Source organism: Halichoeres trimaculatus, unplaced genomic scaffold, assembly GCF_033239565.1.
Source record: "Halichoeres trimaculatus isolate MK-OKI-2021-1 unplaced genomic scaffold, fHalTri1.1 fHalTri1_scaffold_7, whole genome shotgun sequence".
NCBI lineage: Eukaryota > Metazoa > Chordata > Actinopteri > Labriformes > Labridae > Halichoeres > Halichoeres trimaculatus.
In genome coordinates, this window is record NW_027437185.1 from 38,287,646 (window position 1) to 38,314,510 (window position 26,865).

Sequence of the window (26,865 nt, forward strand, 5' to 3'; positions counted from 1 at the left end):
AGTCAAAACATCTCTGATCTGGTGCAAAGTGCTATGTCAGCAGTAATCCCCATTTTAGCATCAAATCACTTCTGAAAGTTTAACTTAAAAAAACAACAACCAAAAAACTAGGGATGGGAATTGGTAAGATTTTGTCAATATTGGTACAAAAAGTATCTTTACAGGTTTTCTGTGTCAACAACATTTAATTGAGTTTATACTGTAAGTGAATAAAATGTAATTGGTCCCTGAGTCTGGATATTTCTGGGCATAATTAAACAGAAACAGGTCAAAATTTCACACAATGTGACGTTGATGTTCTGTGTTGTAATATATTAATAATTCAAGTAGGCCATCTAGTGTCTCAAAGTGGTTATAGCAATGGTTTAAGTTGTTTGGAACCTTTCCGTCAGCCATTAGCCTTTTATTAGCCTGTTAGCTTTTAGCATTTGAAATTCTCAGTATTTTTTACAAAGAGTTGATGTGATAAGTTTCTGTGATGAAAGCTGAAATTATATTCTGAAGCTGAAGTTATACTGATGTATGCTAACTGCTAGCATATCAATGCAGTTTTCCATATACGTTAGCATCAAGCTTGAGCTATTTTGTTATTCTGGTGAATAAGGTGAATTATACCATGTTGAATGAACTGAATATGAATCTCCTGAGAGAGAGTGATGAACATTTCTTTATGAAGTCAGTTCTTCAGGAAAACTTCAAGCTGAAAATCCTGAATCAGAGTTTTCTTGGGAAACGTTAGCTAACTGCTAAGCTAGCTGCAGCAGACTAGTCAACGTAAGGCCCGGTGGCTCCGACACAATGTAAAGAGTTAATAAGGGAATCGTTAAGCACAAAGGTTAATGATAACCTCTAAATATATATATATATATATATATATATATATATATATATATATATATATTTGGCATAATTACTTTTATCACAATGACAAAAACGTTCGAAATAAAGCATTCATACATATGTGTGAGTGACTGTTGACTGTGGGTTGTGTGCAGAGGATTTTTTTTTTTTTTAACTGGACTGTAAAAAACTTTGTGTTTCACCTTTTTGTATAAAAAGTTCTTTATAAATAAAGTTTGATTTGATTTGACTTTTGTAATTTTAGTCAAAGGCTTTCCCTAGTTTTCCAGATAGGGTTGAGGTCTGGACTTTAAGGGCCCAGTCCGTAATTTTCAGCGTTTCTTTTATAAAGAAAATGACAAAAATCTCCTTATGATGGATCTACTATGTGGTATGTTAAGCATTATGGTGACTTTATAGATATGTCATTTGTTTTGTGGGTATTTACCCAGCAGCAACACCCAGTCTAAGAATATGAGACAATGCTTAAGTGCTAAAATCTGCTGTTTCTCCAGCGTCCTCTTGAGGCTGGCTCTGGAAGTACAGGAAGTCACAAACACACCAAGCCAAAAAAAAAAAAAAGCTGTTTTCAAAGCAGAAATTAACCTTTTTACAGCCTGGTTCAAAAAACGTCTCCTTTCTGAGTCGGTAATTTTACTATCCAGGGCAAAATTTTATTCTAACTCGGCCGTTCAGAGGATATTAAGATCTCGACCTCCCCCAATCAGAGGCACAGCTGAGGGTCACGTGACCAACAGGTGCCCTATGGCTGTAGGCAAAGGCCTTACCACTACCAATATGGCCGCTATAGCTGATCTGCTTCGTTTTCCGTTTCAGAAACAGACGGGTGACGTCAGGGAGTCTGCGTCCATGTTTTCTATGGTAGTCTTTGGTATTTAAACAGCTAATTCAACAAAACTGAAACCTCTTAGATTTGCCAAGTTTTTCTAATTTTGGACACCACTGAAAACAAGAGAAAGCACAAACAACAATCGACAGACTTTCAGAAATGGTTCGCCCTAAACATCATGAAATAAATATCATGTATCAGACTAATGTGGACTCAAGCTAATATTTACTGAAAGGCCACTTTAAAGAATTTAAAGATCAGCTAAACCGTCTGAAGTCTCACTTTCATCACCACCAATGATCAAACTCTGCACAGAAAGCTTCTCCCTGTTGTTTCTGCTTCCCTCTCGTCCTCAGCAGCTTTACATCCAGACGTCCGCAGACGAGCAGAGCTCCTCCGTAGCAGCGCACCGCTCTTCAGTCCTGTGGGCAGCTGCGAGTTCAGCGACTTGGTCAAGGGCATTTTCAACAGTGGCGTCTGAGAGAGGGCCCAGAGTCACTTTCCCCTCCCACATTTTCCCATTTGGTCCTAAGATTCAAACCTTTCTTTCTCCAACCCTCCAGGCTACGGCCACTCGGCTGAGCAGGCGGGTCGGCTGGGTCTCTGCAAACTTACATATTCTGAAGTGCATGAAGTGAAGTCAGAGAAACGGAGCTGAGGAGAAGAAGAAGAAGAAGCTGCACATGATGAAACCTGCAGCAAAGGCTCCTCTCTTTCACCTTCACGTGTTTGTTACCTCGCCTGTTCCTGTGCTCGTTTGTGCTTTGATGGTTTTTAATGTGCTTTGTGTCACTTTTCATCATACCTGGCGTGTTTTCTCTTTGTCTTTTTGGGCGAGATGTTTGCACACAAATCCCTGGAGCTTTCTCAGTCTCACTTCCTGAGTTTCTTTTGTACCGTCTCCTTCTGGAGTTTTTTTTTCTTTTGTTAAAACAAATTAAACTTAATGGCTGTAATACCATCAGGAATATCTGTATCTGTGGAGCCCAGAGGAAAGAGGAAAAGAGGAGGCAAATGGAGCTGATGCTTACAGGTACCTGACTGGAGAGGCTGAAGTTGGTGGCGGGGCTGCGTTTCTTCCCCGCCGTGGTTCCCACGCTGCTGTTGGCGCTGCTGGCCGAGTTCTTCCGTTTCCTCCTCTTCGTGGTTGTCTGTCGGGCAGGCTCAGCTTTGGCGCGACCAGCAAAGAGAAACAGAGGCAATGCCAAGAACATAATGCATACAGATGGAGGCAAGGTGTAGGGTATGTGCTGTGTGGGTGTGTGCGATACTATAGAAGAGACAACGTCGTATATGGAGGTGCAAAGCAAGCAGGGAAAACGCCTGTATACAGATATATGTGTGCATGCAGAGACGGCTCATAAACACAGAGGAAGACAGAGACAGAGGTGTCTGAACATCATGCACCAGTTAGAGACAGAGCTCCTGAGTCATTTGCACTAACTCTCCACAACGGACCAAGAAGCTCGATGATTTCAGCACCAGCTCCTCAGCACTGTGAGCCAGATTAAAAAAGCTCTGCTGAGGCAGAAAACACAACGTGTGTGTTCAACTGGACAAATTCTGCAGAGCTAAGACACAGATTTTTGATTTTTTTGAGAATCAGTGCAACTGTTACACTGCAAAACATGAAATCTCATCAAGTGTTTTTATCACATTTAAAGCAAAAAGTGTCTTTTTATACTTGATATGAGCCACGTTCACCTGAGCCGTCCAGAAAAATGTCTCATTTCAAGTTGTTTAAAGAGAAAAATGACGTCTGAATTGCTGTTACAAGTACAAAAAAAACTTGCCAATGTTTGTCACTTTAACTACTCTGACATTAAACTAATGATGCAAAGAAATGATTTGGTGAAAGATGACGTGAGTTAGCGTAACCGATGAATGTTGATCGGTGTGACCAAAATTACTCATAAAAATATGATTTAGTATTAAAAAAAAGTTACGATAAATATGTTTTTATCAGTTTACTACACTTTAAAAAGTTAGAGTTGAAATAATTTTAAAGCTGACCTAAAAATAGAGGGAAAGATTTGAAGTTCACACATACAGTAGAGTCGCTCTTTGGCGCCATCTACTGCAGTGGAGGTGCAGAAGCTGTATTTTACGTCCAACTCTGTTAAAATATGAATTTTCCAGAGGTTCACGATATATCGCCCTATTGACGTTTTGTTTTTACATTTCTACAATCGCAGAAAAATCGGTAACACTTTACTTTAGAGGTCTGCAAATTTCATTACACTTAGGAAATAATTAGACAAAGTTTTTTTCTTATTTCTTTGAAAACCTACTGTGGAAGAATGGATTGACATTATCAATGATATTTTTAAAGTGGAGAGGATTATCTTTGCTTTGAGACTGCAACAAGGGATTTTTTGGGAAAGATGGATATTATATTTAACGCCAATAAGATCATCATTTCTTTACAGTAGATCTTTTTTGTCCCTTTTTTTGTTTTATTTTATATTTCCTCTTTAGAGGGCTTTATGTGTCTTTGAGGTTTACCCCAGCATTTTATATATGTGTGTTTTTGGATGTTTAAAGTCCCTGCTCTACTTTTGCTGTATTTAAAAAAAAAGGTTATATAAATATCTCACTGAATCCCTTATTGGTCCTTACATGCTATTTTACAGCTAGCTAAGTCTGGGATTTTTTTTTTATTATTATTATTATTTTTCTGTTGAATACAATAGTTTATTGACAGGTGGATAATTGAGAAGTATCATTTGTGTTTTTAATCTATTGTATGGACCTGAAAAATCATAATAAAAAAAAGAATATTAAAAAAAAAGGTCCAAATGTATTGTCCCAAGTCACAATTGGTAGGTTACTGTTTTTTTTCCCAATTTCTTTGCAATTTACTCCAAATATCAAGGTAAGAAGGTGACGATTAGCAAATAATTTATTAGAAATAAAATCCCAACCCAGCACCAAATGTTTTTAGCAGTATCCTGACGTTTCTGCTGTTTCCAGAGAAGCAGGTGATAAAAAGCTGCTTACTTCTTGAAAACAGAAGTTAGCTTCATCGTTTCCTCTGATAATTACCTTTGACATGTTCAGAGAATTATTCAGTTTCCCAATAAGCAGTTGATAGTTAGCTATTTGTTTTTTTATGTCACCAAGTTCTTTAGTTCCCAGTTTTAGAGCCAGACCGATTAATTGGTTGGGCCGATAAATCGGGCTGATCATAGCCTGTGTTTTGCTCTACAGTTACACTACAGTTCTTATGTTGACAGTTTTATAATTAAAGGTCCCATATTCAGCAAAAATCACTTTATTAAGTCTTTTAGTGAAATGTGTGGGTCTTTGTCTTTCCTCCCAGCCCACAAAATGTGATATTTAATGACCAAACCTGTTCTTAGTAGAGCTTGTGAGTGTAAAATCCTGACCTAAAACCAGCTGTTTGGATTTGGGGATTTGCTGACGTCAGAGATTCCCTTTTTTGACCAATCAGGAGCAAGTCTGACCTGATTGGTCCACCAGAGCAGATACTCCAGAGCCCCCTACGAGAATGCCAGAGTTGAAGAGCCATCACTGCTCTGTTTTTGGCTGTAAACAGCCACATAGCTCCATGCTCAAGCTTCCCATGTCTGAAGAAGACAGACTAAGTGTCTAGAGTTCATTTATCAGGAAATGTTCCAGCTACACTCAGTAAAACTGAGCATGTGTGTGCTGGTCACTTCACGGCCGACTGCTTTTCCAACTTTGGACAGTCCAACAGAGGGCTAGCCAATAGACTGGTCCTGAATCCAGGCGCATTACCAACCATCCTCCAACAAACCTGGGACCCTGGAAATGTGAGTATTTTAAATGCTGTGTGCTGTGGAGCAGATGGAAGAGCTTTTCCTCAGTGTCCCCCCTGTCTCTGTGTTAGCTTCAGGATGCTAACTTTAGCTGCTGTTAGCCTGTTGTTTTAGCCTGTAATGTTACGGTAAACGAGCTTCTCTGTTTTCTAAACATTGTGCACTCGGAGCTCGTGGCGCCGCTCTCAGTGACGTGGAAGAGCGGGGCGGTATCAGCGGTGGCTCATTTACATATGAAGGCCACGCCCACTAAATCAGAGCGTTCTGAACAGAGGGGCTATGAGAGCCTGGAAACAATGCTGCTGTGCTTGATTTATTGGCTTTTTGGACCAAAACATGTTACTACCATTTCATGAACTTCATATACAGTATACATCCTGTGTATATTATTGAATTTATTATATATATCAGCTGATATATTGGATATCGGCCTTTTTTTGCCCCCAGTATCAGCATCGGCTCCAAAAATCCCATATCGGTCAGGCTATACCTACTTTGTTGATCTGACTAATTGAGATCAGATGTAAAATAATAAACTTTATGATTAGGCCGATAACGTTTGACATGATACATACAGAAATTTGCCGACCTCTAGAGTAAAATGTTACAGAAAAGTTTGCTTTAAATAACTTCAAACATTTCCTGGGCTGCTCAGGAGAATGTGGCTCAGATAATCTTGATAAGCGTCTGCTCCATGCGTTAATCTGGATTATGTAATCCGTCTAAAGTGTCTGTTAGTTCATGCAGCTGCTGTGCTTCATTCGCAGACGGAGCTACAACATGCGAGGCTTCATGCAGACGACACAGCGTGGGAGAGAAGATACCTTTTTTGTGATTTGTGGGAAATATTTCCGTTTTGAAGTTCTGCGGGTGTCCGGCTGAAAGTGGGGCCAAAACTTTGGTTTAATTCAAACATTGAATAAACTTTATGAACAGTGTGAGACAGAAGGAGAACAGAGAGGGAGGAAGTGAACAATCAACGCCACACAGGAGCTGGAAACTTGGAGAAAAGATGTTTTCCAATTAGGAGTTATGCATAATTCCTGAAGGTGCAATTAAATCACAGGTGAACACCTCGTTATTAGGAGAGATTAAGAGCTGAGGCAGGTTGAACAGATCGAGGTGTTTCTACTGTTTACAAAATAATTCATGTCCTGCATAATTTATGAAGACGTGATTCTGTAAGCACGGCGAACGTTTGTTAGAAAACGCTGCTGCTTTAATCTCCAGAGAGGCGAGAAAACACAGCTGTGATCTTCAGACAGACGCCTGGAAGTTGGTACTAATCACACCCAGGGAGATGCTTTCATATCCAGTTACAACCAGCAGAAAGTCCCAACCAACAAACTCCAACTGGAAACCAGAGGAGGAACAATGAGGGGGATTTTATGGCTATCTCAGCGGCGTTTGATTCCTGACTTTGACAGACGTGTGAGCAGAAACAGACAGAAAAAAAAAACAGGCCTATTGTCAGAAACAATCATTTCTCTTATCCGACTGGTTTCCTTCGATGCTGAGCCGCTGACGCACTCAAATCACTTCCATTTCCACCAAAAAGACTTATCAGAGCATAAATGTGCCCGTGGCTTCCTTCCTGGCTCAATCCCAACCCGGTGCCACGCTGGAGAAGAATCGCAGGAAAGGGGGAAAAACAGCAGCAATAAGAAAAAACACAATTCAAGCAAAACTGCAAAGATCCGGCAAAGTCGGTGTCAATATGTGTGAGTCGGACGGGGAGGAAAACACTTTGTTTGAGCTGTAAACACGCAGCAGAAACAGCTTCAGGCTGAAAGAGGAAGGAGTGGGTATAGATCTGAAACGTGTAGAGAAGAAGCAAAGGCCAAAGCTGAAACTGAGCGCGCTCCGTGCACAATTAATCACCAATACACGACGAGCTTTCCTCTCCCCTCAGACTTTATATTCATAAAATGCTCTCCGTGTTTTTTTCTTTTCTTTGAAGAGCGACGTCGACGCTGGGGAGCCGCTGGCCGGGGAGCTGGATCTAGCAGGCTGATTACGCCCGGCACTCTTAATTAAAGTTACACAGGTCTGAGTCAAAGGCTTTTTGACTGCTGTTGGTTTTTAAAGACATCTCGTCACGCCTCGCTTAGCATTGCTGTAATTTGCAGCCACTCCGATGTGTCCAGAAAAAAAAAAAGAAAAGAAAAGAAAAGAAAAAACTCATCGGCGTACTCTGACTCTGTCTCCAGCCAATTTAAGCCACGACTTTTCTGAAACCGCCCCTAAAACATCAGTCAAAGTGAGCGGCACGCCACAGAGCGGCGAGGTGGAGGTTCAGGAGGCAGCGCCGCGTTCTGATTAATTTCACACACCTGACAGGAAAAACATGTTTCAGGGATTAACACATATTAGGGTAAATTTACGAACATAAATGACCCAATAAAAACAGTCTGAGGAATAAAATGTGAAAAGTGAAAAGCTGCTTCCTAAAGAGACAGGAAGTCACGTCAGCCTCAGAGGGAGGAACGTGTTCACAGGTTTCTCTAGAGTTACCTGAAGATTACTTTGGAGAGAAAACCACAAAAGTGTTTTTATTTCCCAGATTTTTAACCCTGCTCTAGAGAATGATCTGTTCATCCCAGCAAAGCACAAAACGTTAGGCACCGCAGACAGCTACAACGTCTGCAAAAACTGAATCTAACAAGTGTTTTTGTCTTATTTCCAGAAGAAAATATCTTTTTAGACTCAATCTGAGCCACGTTCACCTGAACAGTCCAGAAAAATGTCTGTTTCAAGTTATTTAAAGAGAAAATGAGGTCTGAGTTATTTGTAACAAGTCAAAAAAAATCTGCCAATGGAAGAAGAGAAAAGTTTCTGTATTCAGACATTTTTCTAGTTTCATTGTTAATTTTTTTAAACTATTATTTTGGCTCAGATTGAGAATAACAAGACATTTTAACTTAAAATAAGACAAAAACACTTGATAAGATTTCAGTTTTTTGCAGTGTTAGCCATGTTTCCACCAAGCGGTTTAGTTCAGTTCGTCTTCGTATGTCACGCATTTTTTTTTTCTTTGACTAAAGCTGCCCCACTGTTTGGTTCCCATCTACTGCACTGCAGAAAACTGAAATCTCATTAAGCATTTTTGTCTTTTTTTAACTAAAAATTGTCTTATTATACTTGATCTGAGCCACATTCTCCTGAGCAGTCCAGAAAAATGTCTTAATTCAAGTTATCTAAAGAGAAAAAAGAGGTCTGAATGCTTGAAACAGGTAAAAAAAAAATAATCTGCCAATGAAATAAGAAAAGTTTGCTAGAAAATTTGCTTTCAACTGGAATAATGTCATTAACTAGTAACTTTTATCTTGTTCCATTGGCAGATATTTCTTTACTTGTTTCGGCATTTCAAACCTTTGTCTTTAAATAACTTAAATCAGACATTTTTCTGGCCTGGTCAGGTGAATGTGGCTCAGATTGAGTCTAAAAAGACATTTTCTACTGAAAACAAGAAAAAAACACTTGATTTTTGAACATTTTGTTGCGTTTTCTTTGACTAAAACCAGAACAGGTCCCAAATTACTGACTCCTAAGGTCCCACTGCTTGGTTCCTTTACATTGCACTGCAGAAAACTGAACTCTACTTAAGTGTTTTTATCTTTTTCTGAGTGAAAAATTGTATTATCATATTTTATATAAGTCACATTCCCCTGAGCAGTCCAGAAAAATGTCTTAATTTCAGTTATTCAGAGACAAAAATGAGGTCTGAATTGCCTGAAACTTTTAACAAGTCAAAAAAAAATCTACCAATGGAACAAAAAAAGTTTGCTAGAAAATTTGCTTGAACTACAATAATGTCTAAATACAAAAACATTTGTATTTTGAACCTCTTGCTCCATTGGCAGATTTTTTCAAAAAGTTGTTACAGTAATTCAGATCTCATTTAGTCTCTAAATGACTTAAACATGTTTTCTGGCCTGGTCAGGTGAATGTGGCTCAGATTAAGTATAAAAAGACATTTTCTACTGAAAATAAGAAAAAAAACACTTAATAAGCTTCAGTTTTTATGCAGTGTGAGCCAAGTTTCCATCAAGTGAATCAGTTTGGTTCTTCTTTCTACAACTCAAACCGGGACAGATCCCAAATTACCGATCCGTACCGTCCCACTATTTGGTTGCCTTCCATTGCACAGCAGAAAACGGAAATCTAATCAAGTGTTTTTGTCTTGTTTTGAGTAAAACATGTCTACGCTCAGTTTAAGTCTGTTTTCAAGTTTTTTTAAGACAAAATGAGGTCTGAATTATTTGTAACAAGTCAAAAAATCTGCCAATGGAAGAAGAGAAAAGTTTCTGGTGTTAAGACATTTTTCTAGTTTCAGGCAAAACTTTCAAGCAAACTTTTTGTTTCATTGTTAGATTTTTTTAAATTATTTTTTGTCTCTAAATAACTTGAAACAAGACAGCTCAGGTGAATGTGGCTCAGACTGAGAATAACACGACAATTTTTACTTAAAATAAGACAAAAACACTTGATTGGATTAGATCTGTTTCCACCAAGCAGTTCAGTTCATTTCGTCTCAGTACGTCACACAGTTTGTGGTGTTTTCTTTGACTAAAACCAGGACAGGTCCTTAAATAACTGACCCGTACCGTTCCACTTTTATGGTTCCCTTTCATTGCACTGCAGAAAACTGAAATCTGATCAAGTGTTTTTGTGTTTTTTAAGTAAAAAATTGTCTGTTATATTCGATACAAGCCACATTTAACGGACCAGTCCAGAAAAACGTCTGATTTTAAGTTATTTAGAGACTAAATGAGGTCTGAATTACTGTAACAAGCTAAACAAATCAGCCAATGGAAGAAGAGAAAAGTTTCTTGTATTAAGACATTATTCTAGTTTTAAGCAAGTTTCTCTTGTTGCAACAGCAGATTTTTTTAAGCTTTTCACATCAATTCAGACCTCATTTGTGCCTTGAAATAACTTGAAATCAGACATTTTTCTGGACTGCTCAGGTGAATGTGGATCAGATTGAGTCTAAAAAGACATTTTCTACTGGAAATAAGACAAAAACACCTGATAAGATTCAGTTTTTTGCAGTGTAAACCCAGTTAAGTTCAGTTCGTCTCAGTACGTCACACATTTTGTGGCAACCAGGACAGGTCCCAAATTACCGACTCCTAAGGTCCCACTTTTTGGTTGCCTTCCACTGCTCTACAGAAAACTGAAATCTGATCAAGTGTTTTTGTCTTTTTTAAGTAAAAATGGTATTATTACACTCTGTATAAGTCTGATTTCAGGTTATTTAAAGATTGACCTAATTTTCTCTTTAAATAACTTGAAATCAGACATTTTTCTGGACTGGTCTGTTAAATGTGGCTCATGTTGAGTCTAAAAAGATATTTTCTACTGAAAATAAGACAAAAACACTTGACAAGTTTTAGTTTTTCCAGTGTACTGATCTGACCCCAGCAGGTGGCGCTAGAAACACTGCAGCCTATTGATCCACTGCTTGGTGAGAACTTTCTGTTTGTTTGGAAAAGGGCGTCACCTAATCTGCTAGCTCTTTGTTTACTGCGTCACATTTTTCTTCTTCGCTGGTTGTATTAGCGGGGTACACTGTGTTGCGCTGCTATGGCGTCCCGCTAATCTGTAGCTAATGTAGCTATCAGCATCCAGCTTACACACCGCCGACCAAAAAACAGGATCAGGTTTTACTGATCCGTACCGGACCACTTGGTGGAAACAGGGTTGTTGTTACAAAGAAACATCAAGCTTTGTTTCAGAGAAGGCTGTGAGCCACTAGGAGGTGCTGTCACACAGGAAGTGACCATTCTTTCCACCAATCAACAGACTGCAGTGTTTCTAGCTCCACCTTCTGGGGTCTAATAATTTAGTCAGGGGCTGTGTCTGAAATGGCATACTAACGTACTACTCATACTAAGTGTGACATCAAAAATAGTATGTAGTGCGTTCACATTAAATAGTATGAAAAGATTGTGTGTGCGAGAAATACCCGGATGTAAACTATATCGGTATAAATTGTAAGTATGGGAGGTGGGCATACTAGTCGTACTGACACGCCCCATAATGCATTGCGAGCCCTGTATTTATAAACGTAAATACAGAATGAGATGACAAGATGAGAAGCAACTAAAATGGACTTAGCTCTACAGGGAAACCTAAACGTAAGTACAAAGAAATAAAGTGCCTGAGGCGACGGACGGATCGTCTTCGGTGTCTGCGAGCAGTAAACATTTTTTATTTTTTGAAGAGTGATGAATTCGTCTTGAGACCGGTGTTAGCTAAAAATCATCCACTAGCGAACTTCCTGTTTTCAAAATAAAAGCACCTGTTTATCTCCTTTAAATTCTTTAACGCTTTTGTAAACTGGGCTCTTGTTTTGGAGCGGACCGGAAGTTTCTTCGATAGCATATTGGCGCTCTTAACAGAATGTCCGAAATGTCGAAATTAAATTTGTATCCGTGCGTTTTGTGGCCCAAATGACCACATTTTGGTTTTCTACGTGATGACTTTCTCGCCTAAAATGTTCTTAAAACTTTCAAATGTGGAGAATCAACAGAGATATTTGATAGCCTGGTGTGCTTCCAATTTTTGTCGTCGGAGGTTTAGAAATGCATCATGGGAAACTGAGTAGTATACTACAGTGTAAACGGTTGGCACTCTAATCATACTTATAGTATGTAGTATACAGTATATACACAACGACCATGTAGTATGTAGTATGTTAGTATGCCATTTCGGACACAGCCAGGGACTCCAACAGAGGGGAACCAGAAAGTGGGACGGTACGGGTCGGTGATCTGGGGATCTGTCCTGGTTTGAGTCAAAGGAAACGCCATAAAACACGAGCTGTACTGAGACAAACTGGTGGAAACTGGGTTTTTGTGTTCCAGGGGTGCTGCCTCTAAAACTCCTCCATGGCCCTGGACGCCCTCTGACTACGGAAGCTTTTTAAGGACATAATAGGTGGTTACCTGGTGGGGCTACCATTCTCTGCCACTTCTGGAAAAGGCATGTCTTCAGACAGTCCCGGGGGCTGAGGTTGTAGGTCTTGTGCCTTGACATGAGCTCCTGCATGGGCTCCAGGATGACACACAGCTGCAGACACAAGAGGGACAAACAGCACTTTGAGTTGGAGCAGATTTATGCTTCCTGTGATGAGCGGCGAGCTCCGACGGCGTCCACTGCTGCAGCCTCAAATCACGCCAAGCCAAACAAGGACGCTGAAAACGGCCTTTGTTGGCGCATTAATCACTGCGGACAGACTTTGAGTGATTCATTGTGCAGTAAATCTTCTTTTTATGGAGGCTATAAATAAAGTACCTGTTAAAAACAGGTTTACTGTGAGGAGCAGTGAGGAGCAGTGAGGAGCAGAGAGAGCGACAGGCGGGAGACGACATGTTTACAACAAAGTGTGTGACACGCTCACATGTGAAAACACACACGTTTATCAGACTGCTCCCTCAGAGCCGTCCCTCAGACTGGACTCTGCAGACTGGACTCTGCAGACTGGACTCTGCAGACTCGGAGCTGGACGCTGAGTCTGAAAGTGTAAATCTGTGGCGAGCGGCGGCGAGAGGATCCAGAGGTCAGCCTGTGTCTCAGATACGTACGGCTCAGCTTATCCTGATAACATCTGGATAACATTACAGCAGCTTTAATAACTCCAACCGTCTCAGGCCTGTTGGTCAGTCAGAGCACTGTGATTGGACGGTTGGGAGGCTGTCTCTGGATGAACCAATCACAGAGTAACAAAGAGATCAAACTCCAGGCGACCTCGCCTCTCCTGGATTTCTCCCTGATTTCTCAGTCGGTGAAACATGGTTTAAATATTTATCTGGAATGTTCTCTGTCATGTCTCATCAGATGAAGTTTCTACAAACTCAAAGACAAAGTCTGTGGACTCACGACAGACTCTTTGTTTTTCTGACTCTGGCAACCTTTACCAAATTAACTGTAATTAACTGTAATGTTCTCTTTAACCCACAGCAACACTCTGACTATGATATATTTTCATTAACCATTTGATTCATTTGAAGACCCCAAACTGCCCCTGTTAGATTGCTATAAAACCAAATCACCCAGATTTTTTCCCTGTGTTAACAAATCTTTGGATTTATCTTGTCTTTCTTTGAATCGATAGTTATTTGTTTTGTTTGTTCTTTGTTGTGTTTCTATTTTATTTCAACTTCCTGTCCCTGTTTCTCTTCTCTTCTCTTCTCTTTAATTGCACTGATCAGCATCACCTTTGTCTCCTGTCACACCTGTGCTGATTCTTTGTCTAATCAGGCCATAATAATAATAATAAAAATAAAATAAATAAAAAAATAAAAGAAATCATTAAAAATATTAATAAAATAAAAATAATAAAATAAATAAAAATAATAAAATAAATAAAAATAATAAAATAAATAAACAATGAAAACAATAATAATAATAATAATAATAATAATAATAATAATAATAATAATAATAATAATAATAATAAAGAAATATTAACAATAATACATTTTATTTATATAGCACTTTTCAAAACTGAGTTACAAAGTGCTTTACATCATAAAACAAACATTAAAAAAAAGAAAAAAAAGAAGAAAAACAGAGGTAAAAGAGAAATGTGAGGAAAAACATAAAAATATGTAAAAAGGCTAAGAATCACTGCTAAATAAAGGAAAGAAAAACATCTGTAAAAATAAAAAATATTAAGAGATTAAAACAATTAAAACAACAAAGGACAAAGGATTTAAAATACTGCCCATGATACTGTCAAAGACAAAAATTAAAAATAAAATAAAAATTAATTAAAATCAACAATTTGACAATTAAAACACGCTCAGGTAAAATCTCCAATAAAAGCACATCTTAAAAAAATGTGAATTTAAAAGAGATTTAAAAGTGGCCGAGAGTTTTTCAAAAATGAACTGTGTTTCTTTAAGATGTGACCAGAAGTTGCTGATCGCTGCTGCTCCTTTAATCCACTCAGGACTGAGATTCAACCAACAGAGATTAAAGTTGGGATTTTGCCTCTTTTGTTCCTAAAGATCTGTCAGGAAAAGGTGAGACGAGACCTGCTCAGGATTCAAACCCACAACCCTACCTGCTCACTATACACCCACACTCAAACCCAACTTTATTTATAAACCAGTTTTTATACAGTCGAGCATAAAGTCCAGTTCCCTTCAGAAAAGATCAGAGAGACAGGAAGTTACAGAAATGGGTGAAATATTAAAAGTTTAAAGAATCAAATAAAATAAGAAAAGGAGGTAAAGTAAAGTAAAGTAAAATAAAAATCAGGTGAAGCTAAAAGATAGAGATGCTGGTATTAGCTTCATGAAGCTATGACAGTAGCAGCGATGCTAACTACTGTCAGTGTTATCGTCACGTTACTGTATTTCCACACAGAAGAACAAAGACATGCTAACTTTTCACCTGAAAAATATCACATCACATCTAGTCTGTTAAACCATTAAAGACTGAATAATCCTGATTTTTTTGTCTTTATCACACCCTGAGCTCTAAAAACTAAGCGGAAAGTACAGATTAGCTCAATGCTACAACTCTGCAATAACATGGTCACCAAATTAGATTTTAAAAACAGCAACTTGACATTTTCTCACAAACACACGGAGGATCTGAGTAAACTCTTAAAGATAAAAGTTTCTCTGATCGTTCTGTACTCTGACGCTCTCTGGTGTGACGTGGTCCAGGTTTTCTAATCTGATACCGTCAACTTTTGGGCTGACTGGACAAGAAGATGAAACATTTTCTGAGCGATAAAAAGTCAAAAACGACTGGAGTCAAAGTGGGCGTGGGTTCACTAACTTGCTCAAGGGCAGCTTGTCGGTCATTCCCGACAGAAAGGAGACTTTTAATCATTCATGCTCAAATAATCTGGTCTGATTTCCATCTTTCAGCCAACCTTAAATTTCTAGTGTCACTTCTCATCAGCGTGATCATCCCGTCTCTGAGCGGACGACGAGCTCTGAAGGAGACTGCATCAGGAGCTGCACCTTAAAAAGCTCCAGAGGCTCTGACTCAGACCCCGGACAGCACCGAGGATCCTCACAGAGCGGTTTAACGTGATGGAGATCCACCAGGCCCAGGCCTCAAACTAGACTTTCTAACAGGTCCATGGACCGGCTGCTTAGGCCAAATTAGGCTCCATAAACAGAGTAATGTCTGCTGCTGCTCGCTGTGTTTGGACGCCACGCAGCTCGAGGTAAAGTGAACATCCCTGTAGCAGACTAATCCCTTGTTCTCCTCTGATAGTTCCCTCCTGACACAGTAATATCCCTCCACAGCTCAGCCAACAAGCCCTGGCTCTCCGCCTGAAAACAAGGGCTATTTTCAGGCTGAATAGTAGGAAGCCAGCAGCTCCAGTACATGGGAAGGCTTAAATACTCCAAATGAAAAAAGAGGAGTGTGTGCGTGTGTTTGTGAGGGTTGGAGAAAGGCCGGCAGTGACCTCTGAGCCAGGAAACGTCACTCTCTTTTGGAGGGACTGATAAACGCTGGGAAAGCTCTTTTCCACCGACACGTCACGGCCGGTTTCATGTGAGGAAAGAGTGTTTTTAACACCCACATCCTCGGACAACAGAGAGGAAAATATCATTGGTGTAGTGTGTGACTTGGGGAATAAAAACCACGGCTCTGCCGGGGAGTCAGACTCCTGGAGGAGCTGGGAGAGGATTTTTATTTTTCAATAACCAAAAAAAAAAGATGAAGTTTTCTGCTCTTGTTTTTTACATTTTGAATTTTTTATTATCTTTAAACCTCAAAATAATATCAAAATTAAGGACTCTTGATTTAATTTATTTTTTATTTAATTTATTTTTTAATTTTTTAATTATATTTTTTATTTTTTATTTGGGTTGTAATATACTGATTTCTTTTTTGTAATCTGTATTATTTGTATTATTTTTTTCTATCCGCTGTGACTTACCTTATATTTACATTTTGAGAATAAAGTAAATAAATAAATGAAAAGTTAAATAAAATAAATTTTACAAAAATAAAAAAAACACTTTAATAAAAGAACAAATAAATAAATAATTAAAAAGATAGATAAATGAATAAATGATTTCTTTACAAATGAATTTTTGTGTCTTTAAGAGTCGCAAGAGGAGAGTCAGACTCCTGGAGGTGATGTGAGATGATTTTTATTTTAATAACAAAAAAAAAAAAAAAAGATGTAGTTTCTGATTCTTCTTTTTTTACATTTTAATTTCTTTTTTTTTATATATCTTTAAACCTCAAAATGATATCAAATTAAAGTGCTTTTTATTTTCATTTCAACTTTTTTTACTTGGGTTGTGATTTATTAATTTCCTTTTAAAAAACTGTATAAATAAATAAATAAATAAATAAATAAATAAATAAAACAAATTAATAAATAAATAAATCCTTAAATGAATAAATACATATACAAATAAATAAAACAAAAAACAAATAAATAAATAAATAAATAAATAAATGAAATAGATAAATAGATAAATGAAGAAAAAACCTGTTTTAAAAATAATATTTAACCAGATAAAAGCCAATTTTGACCTAGATCTCTTCTGCAAAAGTGACCTGGCCAAGAGGGCTGCTAATAAAATAAATGAATAAATGAATAAATAAATAAATAAATAAATAAATAAATAAATAAATAAATAAATAAATAAATAAATAAGACTTACAAGAAGAATAATAAAATAGGAAAATTGCTCTAACCACACAGTTACCAGTGTTTCATCAGGATATCTGCATCTAAGCCTCTAATTTTCCCTCCTGTCCACTTTTTTAACCAATCTCTTCAAAATTCACACACTGCAGATGCAAACTTGAATTACCATGCATCACTGATCTCAAACCTGGGAAAAAGGTTGAATCCTTTCAGATTTCTTCAGCATTTTGAATAAAACCACACTGCACTCTGGGAAAGTCACCTAACGTCTGATTTAGGAGCATTTTAAACTCAGAGTCGTTCAAACTGTGGATTATCAGACCACAAACAACGCGACCTCTTCACTAACTGATGCTGTCAGCACAGAGGGAAACAAACAGCACCGTCTCTGTTTTTATTGTTTGCTAGTGAAAAACTGACCATCAGAAACAGAAGCACGGGTACGGACTAAAATCTTTTAATTACAGACTCTCAAATTTCCTCTTTCAGCGGCTTTCTGAGAATAAAATCATTGTCAAGGAAAAACAAAAACATGCACCCTGCACCCTCTCCCCATCCCTCCTTCCCTCCTTCCCTCCTTCCCTCCTTCCCTCTGTGTCTTTCTTCACTCAGTTATTATAAGCAGCGGAGGTGCCGTTCCCTGATTTGTGTGCCATTTCACAATTATGAGTCTCAACAGGGAGCGTTCATTAATGTTATGCTAATTTTCTGTATCCAATTAATTCTTCCCTCTCCTGCTCGCTCTTGTTCTCCCATTTGGAAACGGTAGCTGTCAGTCAACTGTGGCGCCGGGAAACACAAACAAAACCCTGTGAAATAACCACTAATGTATTCCACAGGCTGATACTTCTTATTCCTCTAAATTATATTGCAGCGGGCGGGAAGAAAAGCTCGGAGAGCGCGGATATACAGAGAGTAAAAAAGGAATAAGTGCTGTTTTTTTCTGTTTTGATGCCATAAAATTACACACTCAGGTTTCAAACGTCCTAGTGTCATGAAACGTGTTCAGCACATAAACAGGACGAGCTCCCAGCTCTGTGGGAAGAGTGAAAACATGTACGTTTACAGTCACGATGCAGCCTCGAGTTAACAAAGACCCAGTGGAGGAATGTAGGAATGAGACTTTGACATTCAGACGCTGGAAATACTTTAAAACTGCACTGAAAGCAGCGTTACCACATCACTGTTTCAATCAGAAGTGTAATATCTACGGTTTTCAACAACAGAGTGAGTTTTATAACATTATGAGAGCTGCGTACAGCTCAACGCAAAGAAATCTGTCTCTAATGTATATCAAACTCCTCAGATGGCTAAAAATGACTCTTTGCTCATTAAAAAAGGAAAACGAAGCAGGGATAAGGATCTCAGAGGAAGTTTGGGAAGAAATGTGAAGTTTTCAGTGTTCCTCAACAAACTCCAGACGCCACATCAAGAAAAATACAAGAACCCACGTCCAACGCGTTGGAGACGGCGTGGTTCAGGGTGGCAAATCATTGTCCTGTCTTCTTGGTCTCAAACTGGCACAGTTGAGGAGAATAAAAACTATTCAACACTGAATCACTTCAAATACTACTAAAACTTGAAGGTCTTTATCGAGATCTAGGGGTCCCAAACTTTACCAAGCCAAGGCTGCCAAACAGCATTGGCTTCTAGGCCGGGACCCCTTACTTTTCTTCACTTTTTCATTAACTATTACATGTGTTTAGAACAACAAATTTTTAACAAACGAAAGCCAGAGTCACACCAACAAGTTGCTACAAAAGGGAGAAGGCGTTCAGGGCTCTGACAGCCAAGGTGGGACACTTCTTTTCTCATATGTAGCCAGCATAGACTGTATACGGAGTGGACAGCGTGGCTCCGCCTTTTACGGTTTTGAAGCCAAAGTTCCGCCCTCAAAAGTGCCGCCATTGCAGCCAGAGTCTGTGCAGAAGAGACTGTGAGGGATTCTGGGAGAATCTGAGTGGAGCTGGGTGACAAAAATAATAATTATTTTTTCTTTTAAGAGTCTGATCACTTCTTGACTCTACCTCCAGACATATTTTACAATCCCTGCAAAAAATACACGAGAACATCAGCTGTCAATCATCATTAAACGTGACTTAAAACCTCATTTTTAACCTTGAATAACTAATGAAAAAGAAACTTTTTAGAAAAAAGAGGACTTGGATACAAGACAGCCAAATGATATCTTCAAACCACCACAACAATCAGACGTGAGAAACATTTCAACCAGGTGTTTTTATTTTTTAAAGTTTGACCACAGCCCATCTGGAATGACTGGGGAGATGGATTTTTTTGACCTATACTGCAGCCAGCCACCAGGGGGAGCAGTTTTTGTGGCAACCTCACTTCAAGCCGAGCAAGATGACGTCCATTTTTTTTACAGAGAAGACAGCTTAATAACAGGTGCAAACCACCAGGTCGACACAGATCATGACGTCATCAAGCTGAACCAAGGTGCGGTTAGGTACGGTCGGAAACGTGAAACCTGACGATTACAGCGCTTCATGTGTTGTATTTTCAGGACAAACGGTTATAAAAATTTAAAAAATGAAACAAAATAAAATAAATAAAAAATAAAATACTACTACTACTTCTACTACTACTAGGCAAGGGAAGTGTATTTATATAGCACAATTCAGCATGGCAATTCAGAGTGCATTACAGACAGAACAAATTAAAAGAAAACAATTAAAATTCAATTAAAAAGCAGATTAAAAATAATAAGATGCATTAAAACAATAAGATTAAAAAAAGTTAAAATAGATTTTAAAATAGATTTTAAAACTGATTTTAAGATAAGAGTGGCAGGGCTTCTCCATGTTTGGTTCTGACTGGGGACTGAAAGCAGACCTGATCCAGATGACCTTAGTGGTCTATATGGTTCATAGTGGATCCACTATGATATATTGATATATTTTGATATATTGATATATTTTGGCCCTATCCATTCAGGGCTTTGTAAACCAACAGGAGTGTTTTAAAGTCTATCCTCTGACAAACAGAGGGTAAACTACTACTTCTACTACTACTACTAATAAAAATACTAATAATGATAATAATAATAAAGATAATAACAATAAGATGCTGTTTTTCCTGTCCCCCCAATTTTCTGAGGTCCCCCCTGTTGTCCCCTGGCGGCCCCCAAAGGGGCAGTGGACCCCACTTTGAAAACCACTGATCTAGGTAACATTGTTTCCATAAAAGAAAGCAGAGACTAAAAGTTACTGCAGACTTTCCTGGCAGCTAGCAAAAAGTCCATCACTCAAAAATGGCTCAATCCTCCACCACCGACAATACAAGGGACGACTGGTTGGAAATAATCTTAAAAATCTTCAAAACAAAGAAGTTCACCTAAAATCTGAGGATTCAAAAAGACGATGTTAACATATGTGGATATTATATGAAGATATATGCACAACAGTATATATCTAAAAAGCAACAGAAGATGCACAAAATTCTACATATGCGTAAATATAATGACCGGTAAAGGACTTTGTATAAGAAATATGTAATTGTAGATAAATGAAAAGTCTTTTCTAAAAAAAAAATAAGAATTATAAAAAAAAATAAAGCAGCGCTACCAAATGACTCCTGCTCCAAATCACATTAAACAGGACTGACCATTAATATTCAGCATGATACAAACATATTTATTCTGTCACCACACATCAGTTTAAAAATATGAATAATATGAATAACAAATGAAAAGAGCTGGGATTGTTCCTCAGTGTGCAGCAGACTGTGAGGGGACAAAAAGCAGAATGACAGTCACAGACATTGTCCCATACACACACACACTCACACACTCACACACACACAGTCCTTACCCTGAGGTAGTTGAGGGTGAAGTTGGTCAAACCCATGCGAGTGATGTTTTTGGACAGTTGTTCCAGCACCTGAGGGTCTTGTGCCTAAAGCCAGCGGCGGCAGCAGCAGGGACAGAAAAATGCAAACATAAGCTTTCCACGTTTAACACCACATTTCTTTATTTTGTTATGTTTGCATTTAACTGCTGACAAATACACTAATTATCTGCAGACAATTAGACTCATTTGCATTCATCAGATGTGCACAATCAACATGTTCACACCCTCCAGTCATAAATGCAACACTTAACACTGTTAGTGTGGTTGTGCCGTGAAGCTGAGTGAAGTCAAACTGTGGGCTAATTAATTGATATCACTTTGTCATTTCATTTCACTTTACACATCTTTTTAATTTTCATTTCTGGGCTGGATTTGATGGTGTTCTAACCCCTTATGACATCATCAGCTCTGCGGTTTCCATGGTGATGGAAGCAAAGCTGAACATGACAGGAGTCCTACTTGTCACCTCTGTTCGGAACCCTTACCCTAAACCATTATGACATCATCAGCTGTGTGGTTTCCATGGTGATAGAAGCAAAGCTGAGTCCTATTTGGAACCTCTGTTCGGAACCCTTACCCTAACTCAGGGGTGTTCAACCTGTGGCTCTGGAGCTTCATGAGGCTCTTTGACTCCTTTACAGTGGCTCCTTGTAGCTTTGAAATATTATTAAAATACAGTTTTGTTTTGTTTTTCTTACAAAGGGTATTAATGAAAACAACATAGACACTAAGTAAAATCATGATTTTACATTTTGTACTAAAAATGCATCAGCCCTTGAAATAAAGCTTTTAATTTTTTTTTTTTTTTCAGTTTTTTTTTTAGATTTTTGCAGATTTAGAAAAAGAATTCCCCATTTTATTTGGAGATTAAACACATTTTTGATTTTTTTTTTCATGTAAAGATCTTTTTTTTTTTTTGCAATTTAAGAAAGTTTTACAATTTTTAAGCAAAATTTTTAAATTGGAATATTCAGGGTTATTTTTCTTTTTGCAAATTTATGATATTTCAGCACATTTTTTGAAATAGCAAAATTTTGCACATTTTATTTTCATTTCTTTATTTTCCAATTTTTTGATTTTTTTTTCAAATTTTAACTAATTGAATTTTCATAAATTTTGCATACTAATTAAATCTATAGCATTACAAATTTCTTTTTTTCATTAAGTTTGTAAATTTATTGAACATTTAAAAAAACTGAAAAAATTACATTTACAATTTTATTGACTCAAAAGCTTCTGTAATTATTTCACAGGTTATAAACTTTTTTGTCTTAATGTGAAGATAAAGTAGATTCTGAGGCTCCAGAATGACTTTCATCCACGTGAGCTGAGGCAAAACAGCTTTTTCGAAAGTAAAGGTTGCAGACCCCTGCCCTAACTCATTGTGACATCATCAGCTGTGAAGTAACCATGGTGACGGTTCATCTCCATTCATTTTAATGGGCCAAACTGTTTCAGAAAATGTTGAATATTTCAAAAAGTACACAGGTTAGAAATATGAAAAGTATACAGACTCTTCTCCTGAACATGCTCAACATTTTGATATTTGAATGAGGAGAATTGGTGAAAGTTTGTTGGAGGAGAAGTGAGTCAAAAAAGTTGAAAATGAATCCTTTAACCTTGCTTGTGATTTTTCCCCATCCTTCTTTTTCATCAGCTTAATTATTTATTGCTACTTCCCTCATCTTTCAATCATCTTATGTGCATAAATTTATAAAAACTAATAATTTTGCTGAAAACTTAGGATCATTTCCTGATTCATAAACCAGGTTTTCTGCAACAGTTATTGCACAGGGTTTTATTTTGAGCTGATTTTGTCTGTTGGGTAGATTCAGGGTGATGTGTGTCAGCTGACCAACACAGGAGAACAAAGCAGTGTAGTATATTCAAATGTGTTTGAATCATCGCTGCATACATTGATTGTAAATGTATGGAAACGAGTGATTGTACAGTTTGCGTGGGAGTAAAAAAAAGTGTTTTAAATAAGAATCAACACAAAGAGAGACGGCAATCACAGGATGACTCTGATTGGAAGAAACGTCCTGATTATTCACTGAGCTGTTTTTTTTTTCTTGCTTCAGGTAAAAAGAGTCCAACCTGAGGAGAAAAAACTGTGCAGGTATTGACAGAGCAGAAACACGGCTCAGACTGAGGAGGAGCAGTGAGCACACTTGCATTCACTGCCTCATGAAAAATGCATAATCCTATCTCCAGTGGCATCTCTGTGTGCAGAAAGTGAGGAGGGGGGGCGCGAGGCGGCTCTTCTGTACCGTCAGCAGAGCGGCGTGAGTGACGGCAGGATTGAATTAGTCTGCTTATTATTGGCAGGCCGTCAGAATCCAAAGTACTTTACTCATCAGGTGGAATTAGGCTAAACGTACTGTACAGGAATTTGTTTTGGCAGCCCTGGTTCAGCCGTGGATCCAGGACTGGAGGAGCAGCGTGAATAAACAGGGGAACACGCTCAGTTCAAGAGGCCGGAAACAGACAAACAAACACCATCACAACTTAGATCGTCATCACACGAGGTGAAGAGATGACATCCACAGGACGCCGGAGTCCTCTGACGGTCCCAGAATCATTAATCATCACAGAGGAGTGTTATTGTGCTTCGACTCGTGGTTTAATGTAGTTTCTACCTGCAGCAGAGTGGGATCACCTCACCTTACCTCACACGTCTCACGCTGAGACTCTGTGAGCTCCGTTCGCTTCCTGCTTTCAGTGTTTAAGTGCTTACACACTAAACTCCTCCTCTCACAGAAAATGTTTCTGCAAACTGTGAAGTCAGTGTCAGGAAAAAAACACTCAATACTAACTGTTAGATTAAACCAGTCCTCATGTTAAATTAACAATTCAACTAAACACTCTGCTCATATAATATCCTTTTATTTCAGAGTTTTCAGGCTCCTTCACCACCAGCCTGTACACGCTGCACCTTCACTCCAGACAAACCAGACAGAAACACACAGTCTACAGTGATTCAGCATCATTTTAACATTAGCTCCACTTCTTAACTTGCATTGAATCATCTGTACAGAACAAAGACTGTTTGCAGTTGTTTAATTCCTGAGGTTTGATGTTTTACATCTACTCTCCTACCTGACATAAGACGCTGTTTGAAAAAACCTCAGACAAAAATGTAACTTCTGATTTAAATGTCTCTTTTTTAGTTTGCATTTGTTTTTTCCTGTTGCACTTGAAGCTGCATGTGTGTTTATTTCACTGTCACTGTCCTTTTAATGTTTCTGAGATGAGATGAAACTGAAATGTAATTTTGTTGCTCTGAAACAAGTGATGAATAAAACTACCATCATCATCATCATCATGAGAGGTGTACTATAGATTCAGCTGAGAGGAGTCAGAATTGAAAATAAAGCTAAATGATGCTTTAAAGATTAAAAACATTTCTTCTTTTATTGTAAAATGATTTAAAATGTTTGCGTCTCATTATCTTGGTCCTTTCTATGATTCAACAAAGTGGATTTATGGGTTTAGTTTAAGATGACAGGCTTCGCAAAAATACTACTACTACTACAACTACTACTACTACTAATAATAATAATAATAAATTATAATAACAAAAACAATAATAAAAATAAAATAATAAAATGATAATAATAATAATATTAAAATTGTAATAAGGATAATAATAATAACAACAACAATAATAATAATAATAAAAAATAAAAATAATAATAAATAATAAATAATCATAATAATTAAATAAAAAATAATAATAATAATATATAAATCATCATCACTAAATAACTGTTTCTTCTGTGTAGCACTCAACCCTTTAACTTTCAATTTTTAAACCTTTTAAATTTATCTTTTTTTTTAACCTTTTTTCAACATTACATCAAATAAAAAATAAAAAAAATAAAAAGTTTTAGAGATGGTTCAGTCAGGTTTTACTAATTTTAGCATAGTATTAATGAAGTATAATGACTCCAAAAATTCTCTATTAAACAGTTAGGCAGCAAGTTAACAGGTTAAAAACTTTATTAAATACTTTCCATAAAAAAATACAACAAATTGCAAAAAGAAAAAATAAAGAAACACAAAGAAAGTTAATAGTGGTGTGTGAGATGGATATAAAATAATAAAATCTGATGAGTAAAATACGATCAACTTAGAGCCCAATTATGACAGACTGCTCAGCATTCCTTGTAGTTCAATAAAAATACTGAAACAGCAAAGCTATCCTTGACAACATAAACATAATTTCTTCTAAAGATGTTTCTGCTGTCACAAACTGTTCCTCTGTCTCTCTGTAGACAGAATCATTTTTACTCTTTCATTAATGAGATTAACAGCTGTTACATCTCTGCCGTGTTGATTATTTGTAATAGTCTGTAAATATTTGAGCGCCTCCACCTTCTGCCTGTGTGATGAATGTTGTTGGTGTGGGAGGGAGGAGGTGCAGCAGATGTTTGGGAGGAGAGACGTCGCACACTTCACCTGAGACCATGAGAGTTTTATCTGTGAGCAGCTTTAACTGTTCACTTCTCTTGTTCTGCCGGCGTCACCTGTGTTTGCAGAAACACACGCAGGTGTAGCTTTTAGAGGGACTGGGGCTTTTAGACTCCTCCTCCCCTCCCCCTCAGTGAGTCAGTTTAAGTAAAAAGGTGGTAAATATCTAAATCATGAAATAAAATATAATATGATGTCCTCCACCAAGCCTCCCTAATAATAAAACATGTCAGATCAGATCGTTCTGCATGAAAAAAAGCGTCAGAGTATTTTTAGACGGTGATATCGTCTCTTTTTTCTCAATAACAGGATAAATTCTCTTCCATCAGAGTGTTTTTAAAACGATAAAGTCATCTGAACTTTAAACAAACACTTTTATTTTGAAGAGACTAAATGAAGGTTAAAGATGGCTGCCATCCCCAGGAGCAAAAACAGTAGTGGGTGTTAAATTTAGCCGCCTGTCAATCAAACCAACACGCTCCGGCTTCCTTTGGCTCTTTGTTATGAAACGAGGACATTTAAAACAGTCATCAAGACTTTTAAGGATAAGTCTGTTTACAAAAGAAAAGAAAAAAAGTGATCCAAGTGTGTTATTGATGACAGTTTGGAATCAGACTTCTGAGGTCAGCACCTAGTGGCCATAACAGGAACTGCAGATCTGACTGGCCTCATCAATCATAAGTGATGGTTTTGGATTTCAACAGAGTTGAGGAGAGCTAATTTTGGACCTGAATAATATTTTTATTTTTTATGTTTCTACTTATTTAAAATTTTCAAACTTTCAAACCCTGGAAAGAAGTATGTATTATTATTATTATTATTATTATTATTATTATTATTATTATTATTTTTTTTTTTTTTTTTTTATTATTATTATTTATGTCTATAATATATTTATTTTTTATTTTTCTATTAATTTAAAATTTTCAAACTTTCAAACCTTTAAAAATTAATTAATTATTATTATTATTATCATTGATATTATTATTATTGTCATTATAATAATAATAATAATAATAATAATAATAATAATAATAATAATAATAATAATAATAATAATTATTATTATTATTATTATTATTATTATTATTATTATTATTATTATTATTAATATTATTATTATTATTAATATTATTATTATTATTATTATTTATTTTTTTATTTTTTTATTCCTATAATATTTTAATTTTTTATTTTTTTCTTTATTTAAAATTTTCAAACTTTTTAAACTCCTGTGGAAAAAAAAGGTTTTGGGTTTTCAGTTAGTCAGAAATATTACAAATAAAAGTTAAGGTGAAGAAAACTTGGAAACTTAAGCTATTTAATTCACAAACAAGCATCAGCCCTGAATGTGTTGAAATTTCTTCCTTTATATATGCAACA

At 37.1% G+C, this 26,865-nt stretch overlaps 1 protein-coding gene across 5 annotated transcripts in view; it reads right to left on the reverse strand.

Annotated features, from left to right (window-relative positions):
* Positions 1–26,865, reverse strand: part of ldb2a (LIM domain binding 2a) — a 149,292-nt gene that overhangs the window by 10,547 nt on the left and 111,880 nt on the right. The window contains exons 5-8 of one of the 5 annotated variants that reach the window (XM_074673909.1): positions 20,971–21,054; positions 12,447–12,570; positions 6,318–6,371; positions 2,728–2,858 (exon numbers count right to left, since the gene is read on the reverse strand). In XM_074673909.1, the coding sequence (XP_074530010.1) occupies positions 2,728–2,858; positions 6,318–6,371; positions 12,447–12,570; positions 20,971–21,054 (393 nt within the window). Of the gene's footprint in view, positions 1–2,721; positions 2,874–6,315; positions 6,372–12,446; positions 12,571–20,970; positions 21,055–26,865 lie in introns of all 5 variants that reach the window. The other 4 variants (XM_074673907.1, XM_074673905.1, XM_074673908.1 and 1 more) reach the window with 4 other exon arrangements.